Source organism: Typopeltis vanoorti, chromosome 20 (assembly GCF_054136105.1).
Source record: "Typopeltis vanoorti isolate ZY-2024b chromosome 20, IOZ_Tvanoo_1.0, whole genome shotgun sequence".
Classification (NCBI taxonomy): domain Eukaryota; kingdom Metazoa; phylum Arthropoda; class Arachnida; order Uropygi; family Thelyphonidae; genus Typopeltis; species Typopeltis vanoorti.
Window position 1 is genome coordinate 69,465,653 of NC_143568.1, and position 26,509 is coordinate 69,492,161.

A 26,509-nucleotide genomic window follows, 5' to 3' on the forward strand; every position below is an offset into this window, starting at 1 on the left:
ATTTGGCAATAGGACCCAATGGGATATCAGCACAGATGCAAGATTGTTCAGATGAATACATATAGAATGGCTTAGGTGTCATTCATGATCCATAATAATGTTCTACAGAATAAACAAAACCAAGAAAGGAAAAGAGTATTTATTAAACTCACTAATATTTCTGGTTTTCTAACCAGCATTATCAGAACACAATTATAACCATGATAAGCACACAGCACTATGCGACTGAGAAAAACAATTTAAATTGTAACTGACAACTAATGTCCTTACATGGTGCCCTCTATGGGTTGGAAAACTATAAAGTTAATTTTAAGCAACAAAACAACCACTTAGTTCCCAATAAAAATGCCAAGGAAATAAGTTGTGTGGTCATAATATTTTGACTCAGGCAAACATCTAACGCAAACTATCCCTGTATATCGTATCTAACAGAGCTAATATAAATCATAAGGGGTGTTTAAGGGTCAAAGCTGTATAACTGAGAGGAGACCTAAAAATAGCCTTTAAAGGGATGCAGAAAACTGACCAGGGCTTCTGACCTAATGTCCAATCTTCACCTTCCGTGGTGCACCCTGTTAGGTATCTACCTGGATATTGAACGAACGAGGATGGGCTGGCAATTTGGAATTTAGCTGACCAAATTGTATCCTTATTGGCTTAAATAACAATATAAAATGATGGTACAACATGACAGAATTTCATGCCGGCTGGAGCGTCGCCTGGTTTAAACAAGGTTCCCATTGTTTTTGCCAGGAAACCAGGGCAAACAGCAAAAAGTCAGCTACTGGAACAAATCCTGAAACATATCCCCAACTCAACATCAGATTTCAAGATCGGTACTATCAACATAAGAAGTCTAAATGGCAAAGAAATGGAGCTAGCTGAGGAACTGGATAAGGACCAGATTGATATAATAGAAATGACAAACAAAAAAAGACAAAACCTGGTGAGAATCATAAGTCCATAGAAATATGTCTTTGCTCTGGGGCAAAATCCTCATGTGTTTGTGAAACCATTTGGTTCTACAGAACAGCTTATGAAACAGTGATCTAGCGTAATGTTATTTTTAGTTGTTGTAGAAGATTTATATTTAGGGCATCAAAATATTAACTGGTTCCAGTTTGATAAAATAATTTTCAGTCCAAGGCTTTCATGCAATTTTCAGGGTTGTTTACTGTAACTGTGCAAGAGAAAGCTTATGCATAATATATACCATACCCTTCATGCTTTGTTAACTGCTATAATGGCACAAAAACATCAATAACTCATGCATACAAAATCCAAATCTGAAGCAAAGTAATACTATACCTATACAGTACACAAAATCTTCAACATCATTGGAGCTCTTGTTACTGATGTTATGAGGAAAAAAACTTTCTCAGGTGGGCATTTTGTTTAATTAACAAATACAAGACAATTATCCTGTGAATTAATGAATCTTAACAATATTCATGAGATTGTATATCTTAAGTTATTTAAAGAGTTATTCAACATAAAGTGAATTAAATTCTTTTTTTTCCCCACTTTTTATTGTTGTGTTGTGTGAGTTGTGTGAGCATATATATATATATATATATATGCTCACACAACAAAGCCACTGGTTCAGTTAGGTGCTGCAGATGCATGAAATAACAGCATTTTCAAGTAACTGCACTGATGAGTGCAGTTACTTGAAAAATTTTTAAATAAAAGTATTTATTTATTTATTTTAGAGATTGTATAATTTTGTTATTACTGATCAAAAATTTAGCTAGACATAAGTAAGCACAGTCTGCTGAGGTTAGTAGTCATCATTTTTAAAAAGGAAAAGTGATGTAAACAAACTAACAAGTCAGAACAATTTTTAAAATTTGCTTGGAATGCATTATGAAAACATAAAATCCATGTGTTGAGGCTTAAGTGCTGTGAAGAATTCATGCTGGAGGTTTAATGGAATATTATCAGCACTGAGAAAGGATTAAAACTAATTTTAATACTTCCAATATTTTGTCCCATCACAGAGACATCTTCAGGGATTAAAAAAAAGATAGAGGGTGCATCACCTAGATAGGACTTTAGTTTCACTCACTATTCTATTGTATTTGTGTGTGTGTGTGTTGTTACAAAAAGTTTTTTGTAATCCCTGAAAATGTCTCTGTGATGGAGACAAAATATTGGAAGTATTAAAATTAGTTTTAATCCTTTCTCAGTGCTGATAATATTCCATTAAACCTCCAACATGAAAACATAAAATGTAGACATATAAGTGGCATCAAAGATGTTTCTTAACTTGTTAAGTGAATAAAAAGAAGTATAGAATTAGTTTAATAAGAATTAAAAGCACAATTATTTCAGTATGAATAACTCATTCCATCTTCAATGTTGCATATAACTAGTTCTGCATTATAGAAGAATAACACATAGTAAGCTAACAATCCAGGACAAGTAAAAAATAACAATGCAATATTACAAGTGAGACTTCATTTCCACACAAGTTGCAGAATCAAATGATGAATGAGCATAAATAACCACAAAAAACTAAATGACACAAGACCTAACACCTTCCTACAGATATCATGAAGTACAGGGTATTGATCTTCATTTTTGAATGATGAGCATAAAAATGCACTTGATTTTTATTAACATAAATCAATTTTAATAGCCATCATGAAGAATGGAAGTACCGTGATAACAATGACTGGGGACTACCCTCGTTCACTGGGCAGAAATAAATAATATATACCTTGTATTTAATGCCATAGATAGAAACACATTTAGATCATCAGCATGGCAAACAGAGTCTAATCTGGACTTGTTTTGTTTCAATGAACACAGAAGGGCAACCATTAGCAGCAAGACTATATGTACTTTCTAACTTCCCACACAGTCAAAATCGACCGGTGTTACTGATAATTGGTATGACACTACCTATAGCAAGATCCTTTCCACGACCATGTTGGAATTTTAAAAAAGCAAATTGGAGAAATTTTGCGAATGAATTGGATAATTGTGTTCATCGGATACCTGCTAGAGTTGCAGAGTACAAAAGATTTGTAAGAGCAATCATATCAACTGCAAAAAAATATATCCCTAAAGGTTACAAAAAGATTAAGTCCCTGGATGGAATGAAGAGAGTGAACATCTCTACAGAGAGTTCCTGGAAAGTGAAGATCCTGAAATAGCAGATGAATTAATACATAGCCTGGACTCATCTCAAAAAACAAAATGGATTGATACAGTTGAAAACCTTGACTTCAAACGATCAAGTAGAAAAGCTTGGAATCTTCAACAACTATCCACAACTAATCTACCTAAAAGAAAAAGCACAATTATCTCCCCTGAGAAAATAGCTAATCAAATCTTTAATAATATGTCAAGGGCACCTAGGGACTGTGAACATACCAAGAAAGTTAAGAAAGAACTTAGAGCTTTAAAAATAAATGCCCCTGCTTTCTCACAATATGCCTCAATCTTCACTATAGATGAAGTAAAAGCAGTCATTCAAAGCAGGCAAGGCCCCAGGCTTCGACGGTGTCCATCCTGAATTTCTGATTAATAGCGAGCCAAATACTATAAAATGGCTCTGCGAATTCTTTTCTGATATATTATTGACTGGCCGACTACCTAGGCAGTTTAAGAAGTCAAAAATAGTTGCTATTCTTGTCATCTTCCTTATACCCTCTTTTACCTTGCGGTGTCGAGGGTCCATTGATCATCGGACCTCACTCCGTTTACAGGATAAGGTGGTCAGCCTTATGCCCCAGTGTATCCTATGGCCTGTAGTGTTGAGTTCTCAAGGCCAGTTTGCCTGCATTGGGGGATGAAAAACCCCAGAATAAACTGGGGGAAAACCCTGCTGTCCACGGCCAAGACTGGCTAACTTGGCTATGGCTGAGAAAGATCCTTCAGCTCCTCACGTCACCGACAGGAATCGAACCTAGGACACTCCTTCCCCAGGCATATGGTTGTGAAGCGCGTAGCCACTAGGCTAACCGCGTGGACATTGTTATTCTTAAACCTGGAAAACCACCCCAGGAGGCAAAAATTTACAGACCTATTGCTTTATTGAGTTGCACCTATAAAATTTTAGAACGCCTTCTGTACAACAGATTGTCCAGCATGTCCTGATTGAACAAGGTGGTTTTAGAGAAAAACGTGGTTGCTGTGATCAAGTGCTCACTTTAACACCATACATAGAATCTAGATTTCAGAAGCAAGAAAAAACATCAGCTGTCTTCTTGGACCTAACAGCAGCCTATGAATACAGTATGGCATGAAGGTCTTATATACAAATTTCTTAGCATTGTCCCATGTAAACGGACTGCACACTTAATTTCCTCCATGCTCACTGAATGTTTCTTTCAAGTTATATTAGGAAATAAAATGTCCCAACAATGAAAACTTAATAGTCTTCCACAAGGGTCAGTAATGACACCCTTACCTATACACACATGACTTGCCTGCTATCATCTCACGCAAGTTCTATTATGATGATGACACTGTAATTGCCATTTAACACAAAAACATGAGTCAGGCTGAAGACGTACTTACAAAAGATCTGAAAACAATAGGTGAATATTACATAAAATGGAGGCTCCAGCTCAATCCAGACAAAACATTATCAAGCTTTCACCTTAATAATCACATGGCAGATGTCACTTTACATATCTTCTTTGAAGGATGTTTACTACGACACAATAAGTTTCCAAAGTACTTGGGAGTGATCCTGGACCGCACGCTCTCTTACAAGCAACACCTAACAAACGTTTCTGCTAAGTTAAGAAACCGTAACAACATAATAAAAAACTAATAGGCACGACATGGGGAGCAACAGCTGATAATCTGCGGATTACAGCTCTTGGTCTAGTTTTCTCTGTTGCCGAATATTGCTCACCAGTGTGGCTAAATAGCACACATGTTAAACTTGTTGATAGCCAACTAAATAATACAATGAGACTGATTTCTGGCACAATTAAATCAACGCCCACACCCTGGCTTCCAGCTCTTAGTAACATTGTTCCACCCAATCTGCGCAGGACTAAGGCTCTCTCTTACAGGAGTATAAGAAAAACACAGCCCTACTAATACAGTTAGATCTCCCAGACTTAAGTACACGACGATTGAGATCAAGACATCCATCACTACAATTAGCCCAACTACTACTGCAATCTAACTTTGACCTGAAGCAAAAGTGGCAAGAACAGTGGGAGAGCCAGACAGATGACATCACAAAATTTTCTCTTAATGAATTACAAGAAAGTTTTGATGCTTGCTCACACCTTACACGAAAATCCTGGACTCAGCTTAATAGAATACGAACTGGTCATGGTGTATGTGCGGACATGCTTTTTAAATGGGGTAAACGACCATCCCCGCATTGTGATTGTGGAGCTCAGAGACAAACTATGGACCATATTGTGACTCAGTGTTATCTCAGAGCATATTCAAGAGACAAATTGGACTTTTTAAGTGCTACACCCGAAGCTATGAACTATCTGACCAATATGGATGTAACCTTTTAATTTTATTGGTTTTTAAAATCACTTTTGACTTTTAATTTTATATGTTTTTAAAGTGACAGTGTATTGTACTGCATGTTTTGATATTCATGCCATACGAATAAATAAATAACATAAATAATGATAATTACATACCATCTCAACACACCATCCTAATATACTTGCAAGCTGCAAATCATGACCATTATTTGTATGCAATTGCAAATACTTGCAAGTCATCAGTAACGCTAACCCACGGTTCTTTTTTCCATGAGGAGCATTATACTCCAAGACCTAGAGGGAGAAAAAAAATTATTAAAAAAATTTATGATCCATAATTTTGTTCGACTTACAAATACACAATCAGAGTTAAATGAAAAACTGATCTACCTATACTGGAAAATTTATATAATTTTTTTTTGTAGATGCATCATTATTTTAATTTTGAGCAAGCTTCCAAGAAGTACTTAAACAATTATCCATTGCATTTTAATTTTAAAATTGTAAATAAAATAAAAAAAAAAGTTAAATCAGAATACTCTATGTTCAGTGATTCAAGATCATGACCATTATCTGTATGCAATTGCAAATAAACTCTAGATTCACAAAGTTTTGCTTTTATTTGCAACAGATTCACTAGCGCCTTGTTGTTTTTCTTTTCTTTTTCTTTTTTTTTTTGGGGGGGGGGGTGACTGATAACTAGGTAAACAATTCACCAATTCAAAAAAATTATACTGAATCATTAAAAGGTGAATATTATTACAGGTTTCTTGATATCCCAAAACAGGTTAAGTACCCAGGTTTATATGGAATGAGCATTACCTCTAGACAGCATCATGCAACCACTTTTTATTATTATTATTATTTTATAGCATCTCCATGGAGTCCAGAGACTCATTGCTGGAGATCGAAATCGACCATCATACACACAAATCTTATCATACCTTTCCTTGAATCCATTCGCTGTCAAAGAACTCGTAACCAATTCGGCAATCCATTCCACTCACTCATCACTCTCATTGCAAAAGATCTTGTCCACACACCCCTATTAACCACACTCTTACACAATTTCTACAGATGTCCTCTAGTTCTGTTACATATTGACAAATTTCACTTGCATCAGTTTTATAAAACCGCTTTACTATCTTAAGTTTCTATCATGTCCCCTCTTTTCTGCCTATCAACTAACATTTGTAACTCACAAACCTTCAACCAATCCTCACAAGGAGTAATCCTCATAGTTCCACAGATCTGTCATCATCTTGGTCACTCATCTCTGAAGCCTTTTAACCACCTCCTTGTCCCCAAGAAATCCAGGTGATCAAATCTGTGTACAGTAGTCAAGATGTGGCTTAACCATAGCCTCATAAAGAGGGACAAGTTCCTTATCTTTACTTGTTAGCATGTTTTTCAACATCCAAGTAATTCGTTGAGCTATTTTACCAACTTCTGCAACATACCCTCTGAACTTCAACTCTTTGTCCACCATTATCCTCAAGTCCCTAGCCTCATCTATTCCTGCAAACCAATATCAACGATACACCATATGCAACCTATATAAACCAATTTATTTAAATCACCCTGCAGGCTATCTACATCACCTTTATCAACTATTGCTATCTCCAGTTTTGCATCATTAGCAAACAACTGAATATCCCCTCTTAAGTCTTTCCCTATGTCATTGATATAAAATCAAAGAATAGTGGTCCTAGTACCGAACCCTGAGGTACTCCACTCCACCATATACTACTTTCTGGTGTCTGTCCATCAGCTATCCCCTATCCCCCCCCTCTCTCCAGTTCTTGTAATAGTTTTCTGGTATTCTTTCAAATACCTTGGCAAAGTCTAGCAGTATCATGGTGTAGCCATTGCCTTTATTCAATTCTGTTGTCACTTTATTATAAAATGTGAATAAGTTACTAAGACGAGACCTATCCTTTACAGAGTCATGCTACCCATTATACAGCATCACATCCCTATCCACCCACTGTTGTATTTTACCTTTCACCAAATTTTCCAATACTTGAAAAACCACTCTTGATATATTAGTCTGTAGTTTGCTACCTCTAACTTGGAGCCACCTTTATGCAACATCTAGCAGTATCATGGTGTAGCCATTATCTTTATTCAATTCTGTTGTCAATCTTACCCTATCTTACCCTCTTTCACTGCCAAAGCTGAGACTTCGATTAAAACTTCATCAGAGGCAATCAATTCTCTTGCACATTTATAGAGTACAAGGGCTGATATGCCATTTAGTCTGTATTCACAGTCATTAATATGCTGAACACTTCCTGTTCATCTACCTCAATGTTGATATGCATCTCTGTAACATCAACTCAACCATTTCTTTCGGTTCAGTCACCTCCGTACCATGAGCATTGTTTAAAGTCATACGTTGGCTTATCCTTCTCACCTTGGGTATGCAGGCTGATACTGCTACTCTCAAGCAATCTCTGAACACTTGCAATGCACTACTGACATTCTTTCCTTGTAGCTTCTCAAGCAATGACACTGTTTTAAGATGACTCCCAAGTCTCTCACAATCACCAGCATTACAGTTTAACATAAAGCCCTTCTTAACAAAGAATTCCATGTTTGGCAACTTCCCAGAACAAGACTGCATGGTCACTCTCCCCAATCGGAGGCAAAGTATCTACCTCAGTAATGGATACATCTTATGATGCTATCATCAGATCCAACATCCTCAAAGCCATTGTCCCCCTCTATAACATATTGTTTCATGTAATTATCCCTTAGTAACTGTATAAATCCCACTTACATCTTACCATGTTCCCTTTCCTTCTTCCAATTTATGTCCCCATAGTTAAAGTCTCACATAATAATCATCCAGCCTACATTCATTATGCTAATCTGCCAATACATGGCATCTACATCTTCCTGAGGACCCCTGGTCTATAGCAGCACCCAACAATGTATTATATCGGAAGTTGAATTGGATTGGATGAGGAAAGAGATGAAATGGATAGGAATGAAATTAAGAAAATTAGAGTAGAAACGATTAAAACGAATCAAGATGGCACGAAAGAGTTAACGAAAGATGAGTGAGCGGTGTTGTATGGCGACTCCATTATTAAAGGTATGCTGGATGTAGGATGCACAAGGTATGTTTTCCATGTGGTAAAATGAGTAGAGTGATTGAGGCATTGGATATGAGGAGGGAGTGAGCCAAGGAGTTGATGGTTTTAATAGGAACGAATGATTTGACAGAGGACAAAGAGCACGTTAGAATGGATATCAGGAGGCTGTTTAGAAGGATAAAAGAGACTAGTGTGACAGGAAGAGTAGTAGTTGAAAGTTTATTTTTCACTTGGTTAGACCATAATAAATTTAGTTTAATCCTTTATCCAAGTGTGAGCAAACAAAGTTTGTGCCTGAAAATATCTTCAGGACTGGGGTAAGGTAATACAACACCGGGCAACTCGTAGCAAAGGTGAACCAAGCTAACATCACTCCTATCCCAGTATCTCCCATAACGCAAAACATCTCCTTTGGATATGTATAATGTTATGCATTTAAGGAAAGGGCCACTACCCAGACTAGTTTCGACCTTTATTGAGGTCTCTTCAGTGGGAGCCAGGCCCAGAAGTGGAGATACCAGGCAGAAGCAATAGCGAGGTCATCTTTACCTATAGGAGTTGTCAAAAGGTGTGCCACCTTTTTATTAAATTACTCTGGATTTAGAGAAAGATGTTGAAGTTTATTTTTCACTTGGTTAGACTATAATAAATTTAGTTTAATCCTTTATCGAAGTGTGAGCAAACAAAGTTTGCACCTGAAAATATCTTCAGGACTGAGGTAAGGTAGTATAACACAAAAGGTGGCACACCTTTTGACATCTCCTATAGGTAAAGATGACCTCGCTATTGCTTCTGCCTGGTATCTCCACTTCTGGGCTTGGCTCCCGCTGAAGAGACCTCAATAAAGGTCGAAACTAGTCTGGGTAATGGCCCTTCCCTTAATGCATAACATTATACATATCTGCAAGGAGATGTGTGTTGCATTATGGGGGATACTGAGATAGGAGTGATGTTAGCTTGGTCCACCTTTGTTACGAGTTGCCCGGTGTTGTACTACTTTACCCCAGTCCTGAAAATATTTTCAGATGCAAACTTTGTTTGCTCACACTTGAATAAAGGATTAAACTAAATTTATTATAGGAAGGGTAGTAAGCATGTTGACTAGGTATGACTGTAATGAGATGAGGCAGAGAGCAAGGATTATGAATGATATACTGGCTAAAATGTGTGAGAAGAGGGGAGTACAGTCTGTTAATGTGTGGAATGAGTTTGAAGGACGAAATGAACTGTATGGGAGCGATGGACTGCATTTGAGTAGTTATGGTGTGAGTGGCTTGGAGAGACTGCTGCTAGAAGGTAGAGAAGTGAGTAGAGAAAATGAATCAGATCAAGTGGGAAATGATGTGGAAGAGGACGAGAGTAAGACAGGAGAAATTGAAGAGGTGGTTATGAATGAGGAAGTGAGTAGTATGAGTATAGAAAATGAGAGAATAGGTGTGCAAGAGGAGCAGGGAAAAGGGGAGGTTCAGGTGGACGGGTACACAGCATGAGAAAGGTGGATGCTCCAACAGGAGGTGAGAGCATGTGTAGACAGGAAAGAAATGGGATGACCTGGGATCAAGAGGAAACAGTTAAAATTGAAGAGGGTTCTAAAATGAATAAGCAGAAAGGGAAATGGCCCCAGTCGAGCATGGAGAGATCACATCGAGTGAGTGGTATCAGTGGAACTAGCTGTAGATCCAGAAATGAGCTGTTGTGTTTGTATACAAATGCTAGAAGCATAAGAAACAAGGCGGATGAAATGGTTGCACTAATTGCACCTGTTCACCCAAAGATTGTTGGAATAAGTGAGACATGGTTGGAAGATGATGACATCCTGAGAGGAATAGAGATGGAAGAGTATGTTGTGTTTCATGAGGATAGAAGGGGTAAAAAGGGAGGGAGAGTTATATTGATGACAGAGAAAGAGTTGTCCATACAAAGTAGGGATGCAAGAGGGAAATAGTGCCAGTGGTTTTGAGGTAATATGGTGTGAGATAGAGGTGAGTGGAATCAAATACTGGGTTGGATGTTGTTATAGACCAGGTAATGTGGATGGTGGTGATAATGAAATGTATCATCAAATTAGCCAAGCAAATAAGAAAAGGGTGATCATTATGGACAATTTTAATTATGGCAATATAGACTGAAATGATGAGATAGCAACTGGAAGTAAAGAAAATGAGTTTCTTGAGTTTTTGAGGGATAACTACCCCAGACAGCATGTAACAGAGGGCACACAAGGATTGAGGTCTTGGATTTGGTCATCTCATGAGAATGTAATTATAAATAAGATGCCAAATCATGGGTGGTTGCTAGCAGTGTGAGGACCTCTGTGAGAAAAGAGTATATGTGGAACTACAAGGGGGGGGGGGTGATCATGAAGAGCTCAGGAGACAGCTTGCAGGTGTAACATGGAATGAGGAGTTAGCTGGAAAAGAGATCAATGTAGCTTGGGGGATTTTCAAAAACTATCTAGTAGATGCAATATCTAAATGTATTCCAAGGGTGAGAAGGTTAAATAAGGTAGGTGTGAAATAGATGAATAAAGAGATCAAGCATGCGATACAGAGAAAAAGGGCACTGTGGAGGCAGCATAAGAGAAGTGGAAATAACCAATTCCATGAGGTCTACAAAGACCAGGCAAGGAGGGCGACTTGGTTGGTGAGAGTAGCTAAAGAGAGGTATGAACAGCAGTTAGCTAATGAAGCCAAAAAGAATCCTAAGGAGCTCTTTCGAGATGTAGCCAGCAAAAGAAAGAATGATTATGGAAGGATGACATTGATTGGAGAAAATGGTATAAAGACAGCTGTTGCGGAATGTGTGGTGGAGATACTTAATGAGCAGTTCATAAAGGTCTTTCAATCTTGTGAATGTGACTTCATGGAGAGAATGAGAGCAGTTGATGATGGGGAGGAGAGACTGACTGTAAGTGAGCAAGAGGTGTATGGGGAGTTGAGCAAACCAGATGTTAATAAGGCTGTGGGACTTGATAATATATCACCATGTATTCTGAAGAAATGTGCCAGGGAGTTGACACCTTCCTTGACATATTTTTTTAATACAAGTCTTGCACTCGGTCAAGTTCCTAAGGAGTGGAAGGATGGCAAGATTGTGCCACTTCGTAAGGGAGGTGATTGAACTCAAGCACCAAACTATAGGATTATCTGTGTGTCAAGTGTTGTGGTAAAGTTGTTGGAGAAGCTTGTGAGAACTAGGATCCAGAATTGGGTTGACAACAATGCTATTATCTTTGATGGACAGCATGAATTTGCTAAAGGGAGGTCATGTTTTAGTAATCTACATACTTGTTAAATAAAGTGACTGCTTCCTTGGACAGAGGAGAAAAATACACAGTAATACACTTGGATTTCGCAAAGGCTTTTGATAGGGTACCTTGATAAGTTGACAGTCAAACTAGAGCAGATGGGGTTGGATATTAGATTAGTGCATTGGATTGGAGACTGACTATCTGATAGGTATCAACAAGTTGTGTATGGAGGAGCAATATCCAGGAAAAGGAAAAGTCGCTAGTGGAGTGCCTCGAGGGTCTGTTTTAGGGCCATTATGTTTAATTTATATATTAATGATATTGGTGAAGATTTGGATGGAGATATTCAGTTGTTTGCAGATGATGCAAAGTTGGAACAAACCATGAAGAGTAGAGAAGGTGTTTTGGCCTTACAAGAAGACTTAAATAAATTGAGTGACTGGGCACAGAAATGGGTATTGTGAGTTCAATGTTGCAAAATGCAAGGTTTTAAAATTTGGAAAACAAAGATGGGATGCAGAATTTATGCTTGGTGAGAATATATTGTTGGAGGTAGAGGAAATAAGAGATCTGGGGGTGATAGTGGATAAGGATCTGAAATTTAGGGGGACACATAGCTAATATTGTGAAGACAACACAAAGGCTTCTCGGAATGATGCAGAGGACACTGACTTGTAGAAGTAGGAAGATTCTTGTTCTGTTGTATAAGGCTTTGATTAGGCCACATGGACTATTGTGCCCAGATTTAGTCACCTGGTTTTCAGAAGGATGAAGAGATGTTGGAGAGGGTCCAGAGGTGACTAAGGTAGTTTCTGACCTCTGGAATTTTGAGAATGAGGAAAGATTGAGAAGATACAATTTGTAGAGTCTGGTGGACAGGAGGAAGGGGGGGGGGAGTATGATAGAGACCTACAAGTTGGTAAGGGGTTGTCATAGGATCAATGCTGGAGAAGCTCTACAGAAAACAGTGGGAGAATCAGAGGTCATCCCTAGAAACTGTATAAAGAGGGTGTGAGCAGGAGAGTGAGAGGCAGGTTTTTTTTTCTTGCAGAGTTGTAAATGATTGGAATGCCTTGCCTGAGAATGTGGTGCCTGCAAAGAGTTTGAGTGTGTTTAAGAACGGTATGACTAGGTGTGTGTGTGATAAAAGGACCTCCCAGAAGTGTCTTTGACTCCATGATTGCATCATGGAGTCAAAGACTCAGTCATTCCATTCTTGGGTAATAATAATAATATCCTATTTATCTCTATCTCACACCAGACAGCCTCAAATGAACCATCTCCCTCAGACCTAATATCCTTTTTTAATGTCTAATTTTGTTGGTTGTAATTTTGCAGCTATCATCAGCAATACCCATCTCCTGTCCTGTTCCTTCTCCCTCCCCCCATTGTAAATACAATACCCTTTACATTCTATCATTTTATATCATGTAACTATATCATTTTCACTATCCTGTAACTATATCATTTTCAGTCAACGAGGTCTCACTAATGCTATAATTTTTGGCCAAGTTGAGCTTACCAATGCCAAAAACTCCTCACCCTTATTGCATTATGGTACTACTAACACCATATTTTTGCATAAAGTGGGGGCGAGGGAATGAATTTTTTCTGTCCAACTAGAAACAAAAATTAATACATAAATAAGCAAAAAAGTGGGCCAAAATTTGGACTTGAAAATATACACTGAGTGCACATTCCATTTAATAACTATTCTATGGACAAGATATTTTGTGGGTTCAGTGCTTGACTCCAAAGTACAACAGTACTGATACTGTATAATTTAGATAATTATTATCCATAGATGCTTGTTTCTCAATTAAACCAAGACAGATTAGTGGAATGTGTTCTGTTTAACTAAACAAAGGTTGTAAAGCTACAAAATGATAAGCAAAAACAATCATGTTCAATCAAATTAGCATGATATATAGCAAAGTTCACAAAGTTCTCATTATCAGAAACATGATTTTGAGGACAAGTATTGGATAATCCATCAGATTAAGATGGAAGAAATGGCATAACTGGCTAGTACAACTGGTTTCTAGTCACACAGCTGATGATATTCCTGAATGACTTAAGTACAACAGGTTGTACAAATGTAGCACTTGCGACACCTGCTCTGAATGATTTCAAGAAATTCCCACTAAAATGAAGATCTTCATTCTTCACCATAACCAAAATTTCTGCCCATTATCCAAGTCATGATTGACAATAGCAATCAAAAGCAATCAAAAAGCAGTTTGCATATAGTTTGCAGCCTATAGCAGCAAACAAAAAACGTTAATATACCTAAATCTCTAATGACAGGAACAAATGCAGAAATATGCCAGAAATTTGTATAAACAAATTGTGCTCATGCTTTCTGGTCACTTGCGAAGGCCACTAGTCACAATTTCTATGCACTTGCACTTTCATCCTCTCTTACACACGCACAATGGTACTAGCACAACAGCACCTGAAGAAAAAGGATGATGCCAGGAAGTCAGCTTTAACTCCTGGCTAAATCACTTGCCTACCAAAATAGTGAACCACATACCATCCAGAAGAATCTTAATCTACCAAAAAGTCCTCTGTTCCTGATTGTATATTCAGCCTATGCCAATAAAACTAAGACAGAATTCTGCAATCAATTATATCAACCTTCATCTCTCTCCTCTAGCATAATGAGGAAGGTCACCAACTTCACTATTTGAAAACTTACCAGTTAAAAGAGATCTGCTAATCAAAATCTAACTTATATCACCCACTCTGAAAAAGTACCATAAAAAAAATTTAAAAAAATCAGTGCTACTGGTGTTGACAGTACATCTGATTAGGTCTGGCATCAAAGTCTACTCAGCAAACTGCCATCCACTGAACATCTACCCCTTTGAAACTAGGTACCCAGCTTTGTCCCAAGTCAATCACATCATGACAATGGTTTCCTTAGGTCGTCACCTCTTCTTTCACATTCCCCTCTTTCTCCTACACACAAATGATCTCCTGACCCATAACCCTATCCATTTATGATAGTATTCATTCCTCCTCAATGACAAATCTTGCACATGCACAAACATGACAAGCAAGATCTTTGACGAGAGGTGTCCTGAACATAGATCTTCAAACTAGTTCCCCCCACACCCACAGTGAATGATAAACTGTTCATCTTCAGTATTACCAAAATGTAGTGATGCCTTCTTTTTCACAAAAAGATTCATCTTCCCTTATCTCCAAAAATACACAAATTTCCAGATAGGATATTTTTTGGTCTGAAATTTACCTGTCATTCACATTAGCACAATTACATATTAATAACTACCTCAGATTCTTAAAAAAACTTGACATCTTATTCTGCTCAATATGTTAAGTTTACACCTATGCTATTAATTCTGTACAAAACTCAAACCCATCCAACCTTAAAAACACTGTTCTCATGTTTAGGATGGTAGACCAAAAACCTCCAATTAAAATTCTCAGTGCTGTTTAGCTAACAATAAGCCCCTTTTTCTGACACTTCGACTGCTATCACAGACTTTTTCTTTACATTGGGAACATTAAAATATTGGGGACCAAAGACTGTTCTATGATCTCAACTGGCATTCCATTCCTCTACTTTCAATTGACTTTGTTAAAATATAAGTGGCAGCTACCTAACATCCTTTTATCATCTAACTGCAAACCCACTGAACCTGCTTCTTTCATTCCATCTGCTTTTATTCTTTCTCTGGAACCTTCTCTCAAAATATTACAACTGCAACCTCCAAGTTTTAAACAAAAAATATCAATAGATTCTTTTGAGAATCTATTGATATTTAATGAACAGTATGCAAAATGTTATAAAACCTATAGGTATGGAATTGATGAAAGAATGAAAAGAAGACAGTAATGGTAACTATCCTTAAATAGAACCTAGAAATGATGCCAACTTCCAAGATATAACACCTTGGGATCAATGAAATTTAACAGCCTGGCACTGCATTTCAAAAGCTCTGGAGTCAAAACACGAGCAATTTCTTCCTAAGGGAAAAGTGGTCCATGAAGCAATTTCATATTAATATAGTTTTAATCAACTTCAATCACCATAATCAAAGAGTATCTGTTGGACATAAGGAATGGACATTAAGACAAGAATGTTGAATTTCTAACTAGTATGATCAAGATGTAATGAACAGACTATACACATAAAATTACATAAAGCATTTATCTTCAAAGTGAACACACAAGTTGGATTACATAAATCAATTTCATTGATTTATGTAATCATTTATATAATAAAAATGTTTATGCAATAAAAACGTTAAAGCATCTTTAATATGCTAATTCTTCTCAGAAAATCTTCAATAGAGCAGGTCAAATGAACTCTGTGGATGAGTCTTGATACCTACAAGTTTTTGAGTCAAATGACGAATGGAGTCGTGATCATCCATTTTAACACAAATTATCATTATTTTATCCTGAAAAGTCTGGGTATGTAAAAGTTTTCTAACCAGAGACTTTTAAATCATTCCTTTAGTTTCTATTGACTTTGTTAAAGTAAGAGTGGCAGCTACCCAATATCCTTTTATCATCCACCTGCAACCCCCACTGAACCTACTTCTTTTATTCCATCTGCCTCTATTCTCTGGAACCTTTTCTCACAAAATATTACAACTGCAACGTCCAGCTTTTAAACAAAAAATATCAACAGGTTCTGTTCATAATTATGATTTATCTTTGACATAAGTCCAAAGTTAAACATCAATTCTTACAAAAACTTACTAATATGAGATTTTAAGGGATGCTATGAGCTGTTCATAATCAATCTATCTAATCTGAACAACAACGATAGGTTTATATATCTCAAAATTTTGGGATTTGGTGACCTTAGTTTCCTGATACTATTATTATTATTCAGGCCTCCATAGTCAAGAGACTCATAGTGGGAGGACCTTCCTAGGAAACACAAAGTCTATCATACCACTCCTTGAACTCATTGACTGTTCTTGCTGTCACCACTATCAGGCAATGCATTCCACGGTTCAATCACTCTCCATGCAAAGAAACCACTCCTCATCCTCTTGCTCACAGCTTCCTTTCGTAACTTCCAGGGATTGCCTCTTGTCATCACTCCTTCCCGCTGTTCAACCAAGTGAAAGAACTCCCCAGTGTCAACCCTGTAACTGCCTCTCAACAGTTTAAAAGTCTCGATCATATCACCTCTCCATCTATCCACCAAACTCTGCAGTCCACATTCCCTCAGTCAATCCTCATAACTAATGTTGTATAGTCCTGAAACCATCTTTGTTATATGCCTATGTATCCTTTCCACAGGGATTTCAATCTATCCCTTTCAAATATTGGGAACCAAATTTGAGAACATTTGTATGTTCTTATAGCATTTTTGGAAAAAAAAATGCTATAAGATGCTTTTCTTTCAATTTTATTGTTGCTACATTAATGATCCAACTGTTGTATGTCCATTCTGAAAAATGAATGCAATACTCATCAAAAAGAGCATTTTTATATTATATACTTCATTTTTGTCTTCATTGCAGTAGGAACTTTTCTGCATTATGAAATGCAGCTATGGACTGAAATGAAAGTTGTTCTACTATATTTCTAAGCATGTGCACAGTAAACAGCACTCATGAAGGTTGACTTATCAGCTGTTCATGAAGAATAGAAAGCATGATAAAAAGATAATTGGTTTTTCTGCATCTTCAGTATATGAAAAGTGAACAGAAATTAGAAATTGATGACCGAGTAATTGCAGTCATTGGTCTACATATGATTTATTCAATTAAAACTGAAAAAAATTCTAAATTCGATTCACACAGAAATGGGCCCAATAAAGCTTGTGAATCATAACTTGTTTTATTTAAGATCCTCATATGAAAGGTTATTTGAAACACGTGGTTTCAGTAATTTATTCAATGGAGTTTACTGTGACTTTCATAGAGAGTGTGAATAAGTTTTGTTCTGTGTGCATACACTGCTTGAAAAGAAGTCAACAGACACCATAATTTAAGGAACAAATCAGCCATGGGACCCACCTTAATAAGATGTAGGACCTTCTTTCACTCGGTGACTGCAACAATCCTGCAGGGCATACTTTCCACAAGTGTACGATAACAATCTGAATTTTGGACCATTCTTTCTGTAGGCATGTAATGAGGTCTTGGACTGGTGTCGGACAGACATCCCTTGACCTCGCTTGATGCTCCAATTCATCCCACAGATGTTCAATAGGGCTGAGAGATGGACTCTGTGGGAGCCAGTCAAGTGTAATGATGGTCATGTCCACAAACCATACAGTTACAGCAGCAGCCTTATGACAGTGCATTGCATCGCTGAAAGAGACAATAGTCAGTTCCATAGAAATGCCACAAAGTAGAAAGCATTGCATTGATAGTCCAGAATGTTCAAATGCCACTCTGACTTCAATGTTCATGGTGCTACAAATGGAGGTCCAAGGTGAAACTAGGACCACACCATTACACTGCCTCCTGCAAATTTCATAGTCTGGTAAGAGACATTCACTGGGCATCCACCACCTACACAGGTCCATCTGCTAGGTAAAGGGTGTAGTATGTTTTGTTACTCCATAACATAGCTTTCCAAGCTTCGATGTCCCACTGTACATGTGCATGTTCTTTGCACAACTGAGGATGATACTGAATGTTGGTTCAGGTTAAATATTGCAGTCCTACCATGAAAACTCATGTTGTGAACCTCAGTTCTGAATGTTCATGTGCAGATTTGTAGCACTCTATGGTCAAATTCAGTGAGTGTGGTGTGTTGAGTGACTGTGGGTAGCACTTGTACTTGACTCCCTGCACTTCCATCTCAGTATGGTATCACTGACTGTTGACCTGGGATAGCCTAATTTGCCAAACCGATAAGCCTGCAACATGGCATTCTATTACAACATCTCTTTCAAACCCAGTCAGTTACCTTCTTTCAGCCATTTCACTCTGACACATTTGCAGTGACTTGGAAACATCATATTCCTCCCCTTATACCTACTATGAACATGTGACTAGTGACATGGCACAATGCACCTTGCACATGGGGGTGTCTGTTGACTTCTTTCCAAGCAGTATTTATATACATTTTATAAATATAAATTTTTTTTGTTTATAAAAATGTCTGAAAAACTCAGTCTTTTGGGGAGTTAGAGGATTAGTTATATGCACAATATCCTGGGATATGAATCTGTGTGCAATTTGATTTGTAACTCTGATTCTGATTTTTTACATGTTGAAGTTCATCAGCAAATTCCTGACATAGGCCCTCAGGGAATGTACAGGATATTATGATAGTAATGATGTTACTTTTTTCATGTAGTAACAACTTCTTTTCAACAAGTTTCCTCCAAATTATTCTGTTATCAGTCAAGATTCTAATATTATCAGATGCTGTATTCCCATCCTATAAGGCACTTCTTGCTATATTAATCTACCTACTTCAAGTAACCAATACCAGTGGAGATTAGCTCTGCTAACACATTACAGAATGCTAAAAATGAAAAGTTTTGCGATACTGCCACTGATGACATATGTTCTGTTTACTCCACCTAATCTTTCTCAGAACTTTTATATCTGCTGTCTCTAATCATTGAAGTGTCATTTCTAACCTAATCTCAAAGATCATTAAGTTAAAATTAGTTGAACACTGTCATGTAAACAGCTAATTTAGTTTTCACTAATTTTTATTTCTACAGTACTTCACTTTCTTATATTTTTCTTTGTATTCTCTAAGCACACAAGCTGACTTACTTGCTAGGAACTTTTGATATGCTTTCTTCTTTTCCTTGGCTGTCTCTAACTTCCTGAGTCCACCATAGAGTTCTGATTTTTCTATTCTTGCAGACAACCTCACCACATGCCTCTGGAAGTATCAATGTTTTCTTCAGCATCTGCCAATGAATCTTCAAGGTTTGGGTTCTTGCTTTCAAACTTTTTTCTTGAATAGTATTTTGTGTGTGAGTCTACAGTTTACCTCTGTTAGCTGCTCAAACTCTGATTTGTTTTTAAAAAAAAAAAAAAAACTTTCTTACAGACTTTTCAATATAATGTTCAATTTTATCCTGATCAAAACTAAATTACTACTTCTAATTTCAAATCCTCTGTATACTCATATCCTGCAATGAGTATACAGAGGATTTGCTTTCTTGCATCTTTTTCGAGTGAATTTGCACACATTTTTATATTAGACCAGGGTGTTAGTAATAATTAGTCCAAAATTAATTAGTCCTAAAAAGAAATTCAACAGGTACTTATACCATCATTATTAGCTTTTCTTCCAAATCTTTCTCAAAATTTTCCCAAAACATTTACATATAAATCATTTTCTACTCTGCTGTTTAGATCTCCTTGCAGATATGTCTAATGTTATGCATTAAGGGAAGGGCCACAACCCAGACTAGTTTCGACCTTTATTGAGGTCTCTTCGGTGGGAGCCAGGTCCAAGTGAAGGCACACCATTTGGCAACTCCTATAGGTAGAGATGACCTTACTAACGCTTCTGGCTGGAGATACCAGCCAGAAGCCTTTTCTAGCCTGGCTCCCACTGATGAGACAAGTTCCAGCTTTAGCAGCCCCGAGAGAAAGCTCCATGTTCCAGCTCTGCAGTGAAAGTATCCCAGCCTTGGATTCCAGTTGCCAGTTACCAGATCCCGAGAGAGAGCTCCTATTCCAGTCTTGCTGCCTTGGTAAGATTCCTTTGTTTTTTTTCCCTTTTTGTGGGTTCTTTAGGCCTATATACGGCATTCTGCTATTTTATAGGAATAGACTATCTCTGGAAAATCTTCTTCCTTCTTTAAGTAATGTCTTCGTCTTTACTGAGGGTAAGAACCCCTTGGGTTCGAAATAGATACTGATATTCAGAAGAGGATGTTCGCACAGACTATAACTGACTGTGTCGAGGCAGACAATATTTCTGGTTTTACCCCTTACGGGGGGGGGGGAGAGGTTTCAAGTTGTCTGCACACATGCTACAACTAGAAAAAATTACTGACAGGAGAAAAATTTTTCACCCTTTTGTAGTGGGAAGTCTTTCCAAAAGAGTAAGAATAGATCGATTCCCGCTAGGATATCTTGAAGAAGACACTGACATCATACCTAAAGTCTTCTCGAAATGAGGAGCCGTGCGTGACATAAAAATTGGCACGGACGCCGACTTCCCTCAATGGAAGTCAGGTGAAGTCACCTTTTCCGTCATGATGAAGGCAGAAATTCCGAATTTCGTCAAGATAGGATCGGCCAGGGTAATGGTCAGCTACCTTGGCATAAAGCGACAGTGTTTTAAGTGCGGTGCCCTCACGCATCTCGAGGCTCAGTGCCCGAAAATGAAATGCAGGAACTGCCTGACAGCGGGCCATACATTAGAGAATTGCCAGTCGGCCTGCTTAAAATGTGGAAACACAGACCATAAATTGGACACCTGTCCAAGTAGAAACCATGCAGAAAGAGTGGGAGGTACTATTACGCCCAACACTGCAACACTGGAAAACAATAGCAGTGGCATGGAGCAGAACGACTTCCCAACCCTGAAGGCTGCACGTGAAAGGGCAGCAACAAAGAATCACACCGCCACATCGCAAAATGGAGTAACAGAGAAACCGACAGACAAAACGGTAGAAGCAGCTAGGAAGGACGCAAAGCATGAGGAGCCAGCCAACGACCAAACCACCACCACAGAAAATAAACAGAAACACCAGCAGGAAGGTCCTATCACGGTAGTTGAAAAAACAAAGAAGAAGAAACAGTAGAAATGGAAATTCATAGCGAAGAAACCACACAAAAAAGGCCAGGCAGCCCTGAAGAAGGGAATGTGAAAAAACCAAAACCAGGGAGTCCGGGCATAGCTGAACCTGGAAAGGTAACAGCAGAACCCACAAAGTACCCTTATGCAAAAGCCAATGCACCGATACTGCATCTGCTAAAAGACTTCCCCGAGGATGCGAAGGTTTTACGAAATGGAATAGAAATATTCAGGGATATCCTACTTATCCTCACAGGGAAAAATGGGCCTAAAGTGGTAAGCACAGAGTGGAACAATATGTTTGTCGAAGACAGACGAAATCACTCCAGAACAAATCGAAGAATTTATTGATGCAAAGGATGACGTGGGAGCAGCATTGTGCAGAAGCCTAGGAATACTAAACTACTCCTGCAGAGAAAAGTTAGCAGATCACATCCTCAAAACCCACAACAACAGAAAGCAGGAGGATGTAAGCCTTGCTTAACAGGTGAAGAAGTCAGTAGATTCGTCGTATTGAACTGCCAGACTCGGAGAAAAAAAAAAAAAAAAGTTTTTCTCTTTCCCTTTCAGATTAGAATTTTTGCTATGAAAAAGGTATTTGTCTATTCCACAGGAGGGGGTACTCTGAGAACCTGGGCTGTGAAGGCCTACATCGAGGCGGTGCAGCTCCTTGTGGGCTGCATCACCCAGGCCAGGCTCTTCCCCCGTTCTTCTGATCATTCAGTTTAAAATTCCAAAATTCACCTAGTTTCTTATTTCTTTGGTTCTTTTTGATCATTAGCATTTTTGTTGTCTGTGTCTTACTGATTTGGTCTATTTGTTTATATAATCCATGGAAGTTATTTTATTTTGATAGCTTCTCTGCCATTTCACATTTTTCTTCTAATCAGTAATTCTTGTCTCTTAACTAGTTTTCTAATTTCTCTGATTAATCTATTGTGGGAAATTTTTTTTTTCCCTCCCCACTTGGTTAGACTATAAATTATATATTTAGTTTAATCCTTTATCCAAGTGTAAGGAAACAAAGTTTGCACCTGAAGTATCTTCAGGACTGGGGCAACTCGTGGCAAAGGTGGAATGACTTCGCATCACCTGCCTTAGTATCCCATAATGCAAAGCACATTTAGAAGTCATATGGAAATATAACTTCTGCATTGCTTCAACCTTGGTATCACCTCTAGGTGATACCAAGGTTGAAGAGACTTCAAAGGTCGAAACCGGTCTGGACAGTGACCCCCCCCTCCCATAATGCATAACAGTATACATGTCTGCAAGGAGATGTGTTTTGCATTATGGGATACTAAGGCAAGTGATATGAAGTCATTCCACCTTTGTCACGAGTTGCCCCAGTCCTGAAGATACTTCAGGTGCAAACTTTGTTTGCTTACACTTGGATAAAGGATTAAACTAAAGGTTAATCTGTTATATTCATTTCTGTTATAGTTCTGTTTTAATTTCATGCGTTTCCTTTGATCGCTTAAACTTTTTACTTCATTCGAAAACAAATCTGTTTTACTCTCTCTTTCTGTGTAACATATTGTATTTTCTGCCGATTTAAATATTATTTCCTTTAATTTGCACCAATGTTCTTCGATGTTTATATTCTGTTTCGGTAGTTCCTTCAGATTTTTATCTAGTTCTAGTTGATATTTTCTAAGAATATTGTTGTCTTGTAGATTTTTACATTCAGTCTCCTTTTGATTCTAAAAGTGCTTTCAGATTTGAACTTTATTCTTACATTTGCTAATACTAGCTTGTGATCTGATCCACAGTCTGAGCAAACGATCTGCAATTTAGGATACTTGATTTCCATCTTTGGTTTACAATAATATAATCTATCATATTCTTGGATTGTTTGGCTGGTGATATCCATATCCATTTTCTTTGGGGGTTTTGGTTGTTTCAAGCTGTATTTTCCACAACCACTACGCTGCTAAACTGGCATTCATAATTTCTCTGCTTTCCAATGAGCCTGTTAGGGAGTACTATCAACTACCACAACCTCCAGCTTTAAGAAAAATGTGAAAAAATTCCTTTTTCTAACACTAGCATACACAAGATATTGAAGTGCTATAGTTTCTGCCACCAGTTGTGTGCAAACACAAAAAATGGGATGCACTATGGAAAAGTGAATTTGGCCATTACGTCAGAAGTCCCAGTCATTTTTCTGCATTACGTATACATTATACGGAATGTCTCTTCCTAGTTATCTAGCATTGTTAACTTAAAACAATGCCAATGAAAAACATCTACAAAAATATACTCATGTCAGAGTATGAGTTGAATTCACAGTCCAATAATTGTAAAAGAGAATGCAAATGGGGATTTGGGGGGGGGAGAATCAAGTGAGAGTTTTCCTGGTTGTCTGAACAAGGAACTCTCACTTGAAATTAAGTATAGCAATTGTTGTGCCAACAGCTTCCAAAGGAAGCACTGATTACCAACAGCTTCCAAAGGAAGCACTGATTACTTCTTTTTGTACACATAAAAATGAAGTCAACTTCTCTTCTCTGGATTTTTTGGTGTTCCAAATTTATAAATTTATAAGAAATTCTTTAAAAGTTATCCAGAACTCCAAATTATGATCATGAAAGAAACTTACAGGAAACGGATATAATCCTCAAGAAAGGAATGTAGTTCCAGAAATAGACTTAGTTTATAACTATGATTCTAAGGTTTGGTTTAGATAGCATTAACAGCAATTCTTGAAGAAAGACTTATATGTGGGTTGCACATAATTACTAAATAACTTAAGGAATTCACAACATAAATTATATAGGAAGTATATATTAAAATTTATTTTAATTTATATTCCAGTTTACGTTGTGAATTCCTTACGTTATTTAGTAAGCAGGCATTAACAGCAAATAAACTAAAATCAAAAGGCAATATATTATACCAGCTAATTACATGCATTTTCTTGCAGTTTACCCATTTTGCAAGAATTACAAATCCCACCACTCCTGTATAAGGAAGGATTTTTTAGTGTGAAAAGTGATTATGAAAATTCCTTGTTTCCTAAAGGAGGATTTAAACCCAGATCTTTTCAACCAAAAAGCAAAGCAAAATGAATCTTCCTTGCAACTACACTATAGGGCTGAATTCTAGGCCAACTCACAGATGCTCCACAGTATTTTTTATTTAATTATATGGAGGTACAGACTTAAATTTTTGTCTAATTACAATTTCTTTTATCAGTACAAATTAACTAATTTTCTTTTATATACTTGTGCACTGTTTAAATATTGTATTTGCTTGTAACTAATTTTCTAATAAAGTAGGAGATTCACTTGAATGTAAGTAGGTCCATCCAAAATAAGTATCATATATATCAGCGTATATGATGAGGACTAAATATTAGCTTATTTTTAGATTTTAAGCTTATGTCGGTTGTATAAGAATGACTCCCCAATTTCTTCTTTCTTGTATTAATGCAACGTTAGGTATTGTTGTTATATCCGTTATTTTTTTGCATAGTATTTATGATTTAGTATTTATGCGACTTACCTTAATTAAAAGTGATTAGCCCAATTTTAATTTATTATTCATTTTGCATTTTTTTAAAATTGAGGATTATTAAAATTGTTATTTAAAACCACGTAACCAGCAACAAAACGAAGAAAGTATGAAGCTCGATTTAAAATAAGGGTAATTGAAATGGCAAAGCAAACTAATAACTGTGCTTATAAGTGGAGATTTCTGTGGTTTAGAAATTCATAAGGCATATTCTGATAATTGGACCACATTTTTTTTTTTTTTTTTTTTTTTTTTATTAAGCTAAAAGCACAATAAAGAAATAAAACCAGACAAGTTTCGTAAGTTGTTTGACTTACATCTTCAGGGAAAAAAGGTAGTTGAAAGTTAAAACAACAGAAAAGAGAAATTAATAGTTCACACTATATAGCTGTAGCTGTCTGACTGTTTATAAAATTAAAAAATCAGAATGCAGATTCAAAGCAGTGCTAAGTTTAAACACTGCTGGATGATGCCACGTTCTGTTGTTCACGATCATAATGCCCAAGGTCTGACTGAGGTATATTTTTTTATCAAAGCTGACCAAACTTGGTGTAGAATTAAGCCTTGGTTTTTATTCCAATGTGTTGGAATTCTAAGCATGTTTGCAGCTTCTTTAACCTTATGTAACAGTTATTTTCTATATAACACGTTTGTTTTCTGCCAGAGTACATTGTGGCCAGTGGAAGTGGTATGGAAAGCTACACCTGATTCGTGCTCTCTTCTGTTTTGTACATCCTTTTGGTGTTCATTCATGCGTATTTCCCCCAGATCTTCCTGTCTGTCCTACGTAGCAGATGCCGCAAGAACAATAAATGTTATAAACACCTGGTTTTTTTTTTTTTTTTTTTAAAGGGTTTCGGGGGATATAGAAATCTTGAAATTTTTTTTCAGGGGTACCTGAAAAAAAATTTTGACCTATTTTTTGCAAAGGGTGGTGGTGATATGAGGCCACACTAAGAAATCTTCTTGTGTTGGTGGATTTTCTATATATTGAGAAAGAAAGTTTATTATCTTTTTCATTGACTTCTAATAAGATGTCAAGAAAAGGAAGTTTTCTAAGTTCTTCTTGTTCTAAAGTGTTTATATTCTTATGTATATTATTCAGGTAATTCTTGAAAGCAATGAGTTCATCTGTTGTTCCTGCCAAAAGAGGTCTCCTTGAAGACCTCTTTCCTCCGGGCATCGTAGATATTCTATATCCCCGAAACTTCCACATCATCCTTTAAAAAAAAACAGGTGTTTATAAAATTTATTGTTCTTGCGGCATCTGCTACGTAGGAAACACGAAGATCTGGAGAAATACAGATCTTCTTGTATTTCCCCAGATCATGAACGAACACCAAAAGGATGTACAAAACAGAAGAGAACACAAATCAGGTGTAGCTTTCCATATTACTTCCACCGGTCACAATGTACTCTGGCAGAAAATAAACATGTCTTAT

General features: G+C 37.2%; 1 protein-coding gene across 2 annotated transcripts in view; it reads right to left on the reverse strand.

Moving 5' to 3' along the window:
- Positions 1-26,509, reverse strand: part of Fpps (Farnesyl pyrophosphate synthase) — a 194,834-nt gene that overhangs the window by 127,025 nt on the left and 41,300 nt on the right. For both annotated transcript variants that reach the window (XM_090410087.1, XM_090410086.1), the window contains one exon: positions 5,634-5,771. In XM_090410087.1, the coding sequence (XP_090266213.1) occupies positions 5,634-5,771 (138 nt within the window). The remainder of the gene's footprint in view (positions 1-5,633; positions 5,772-26,509) is intronic.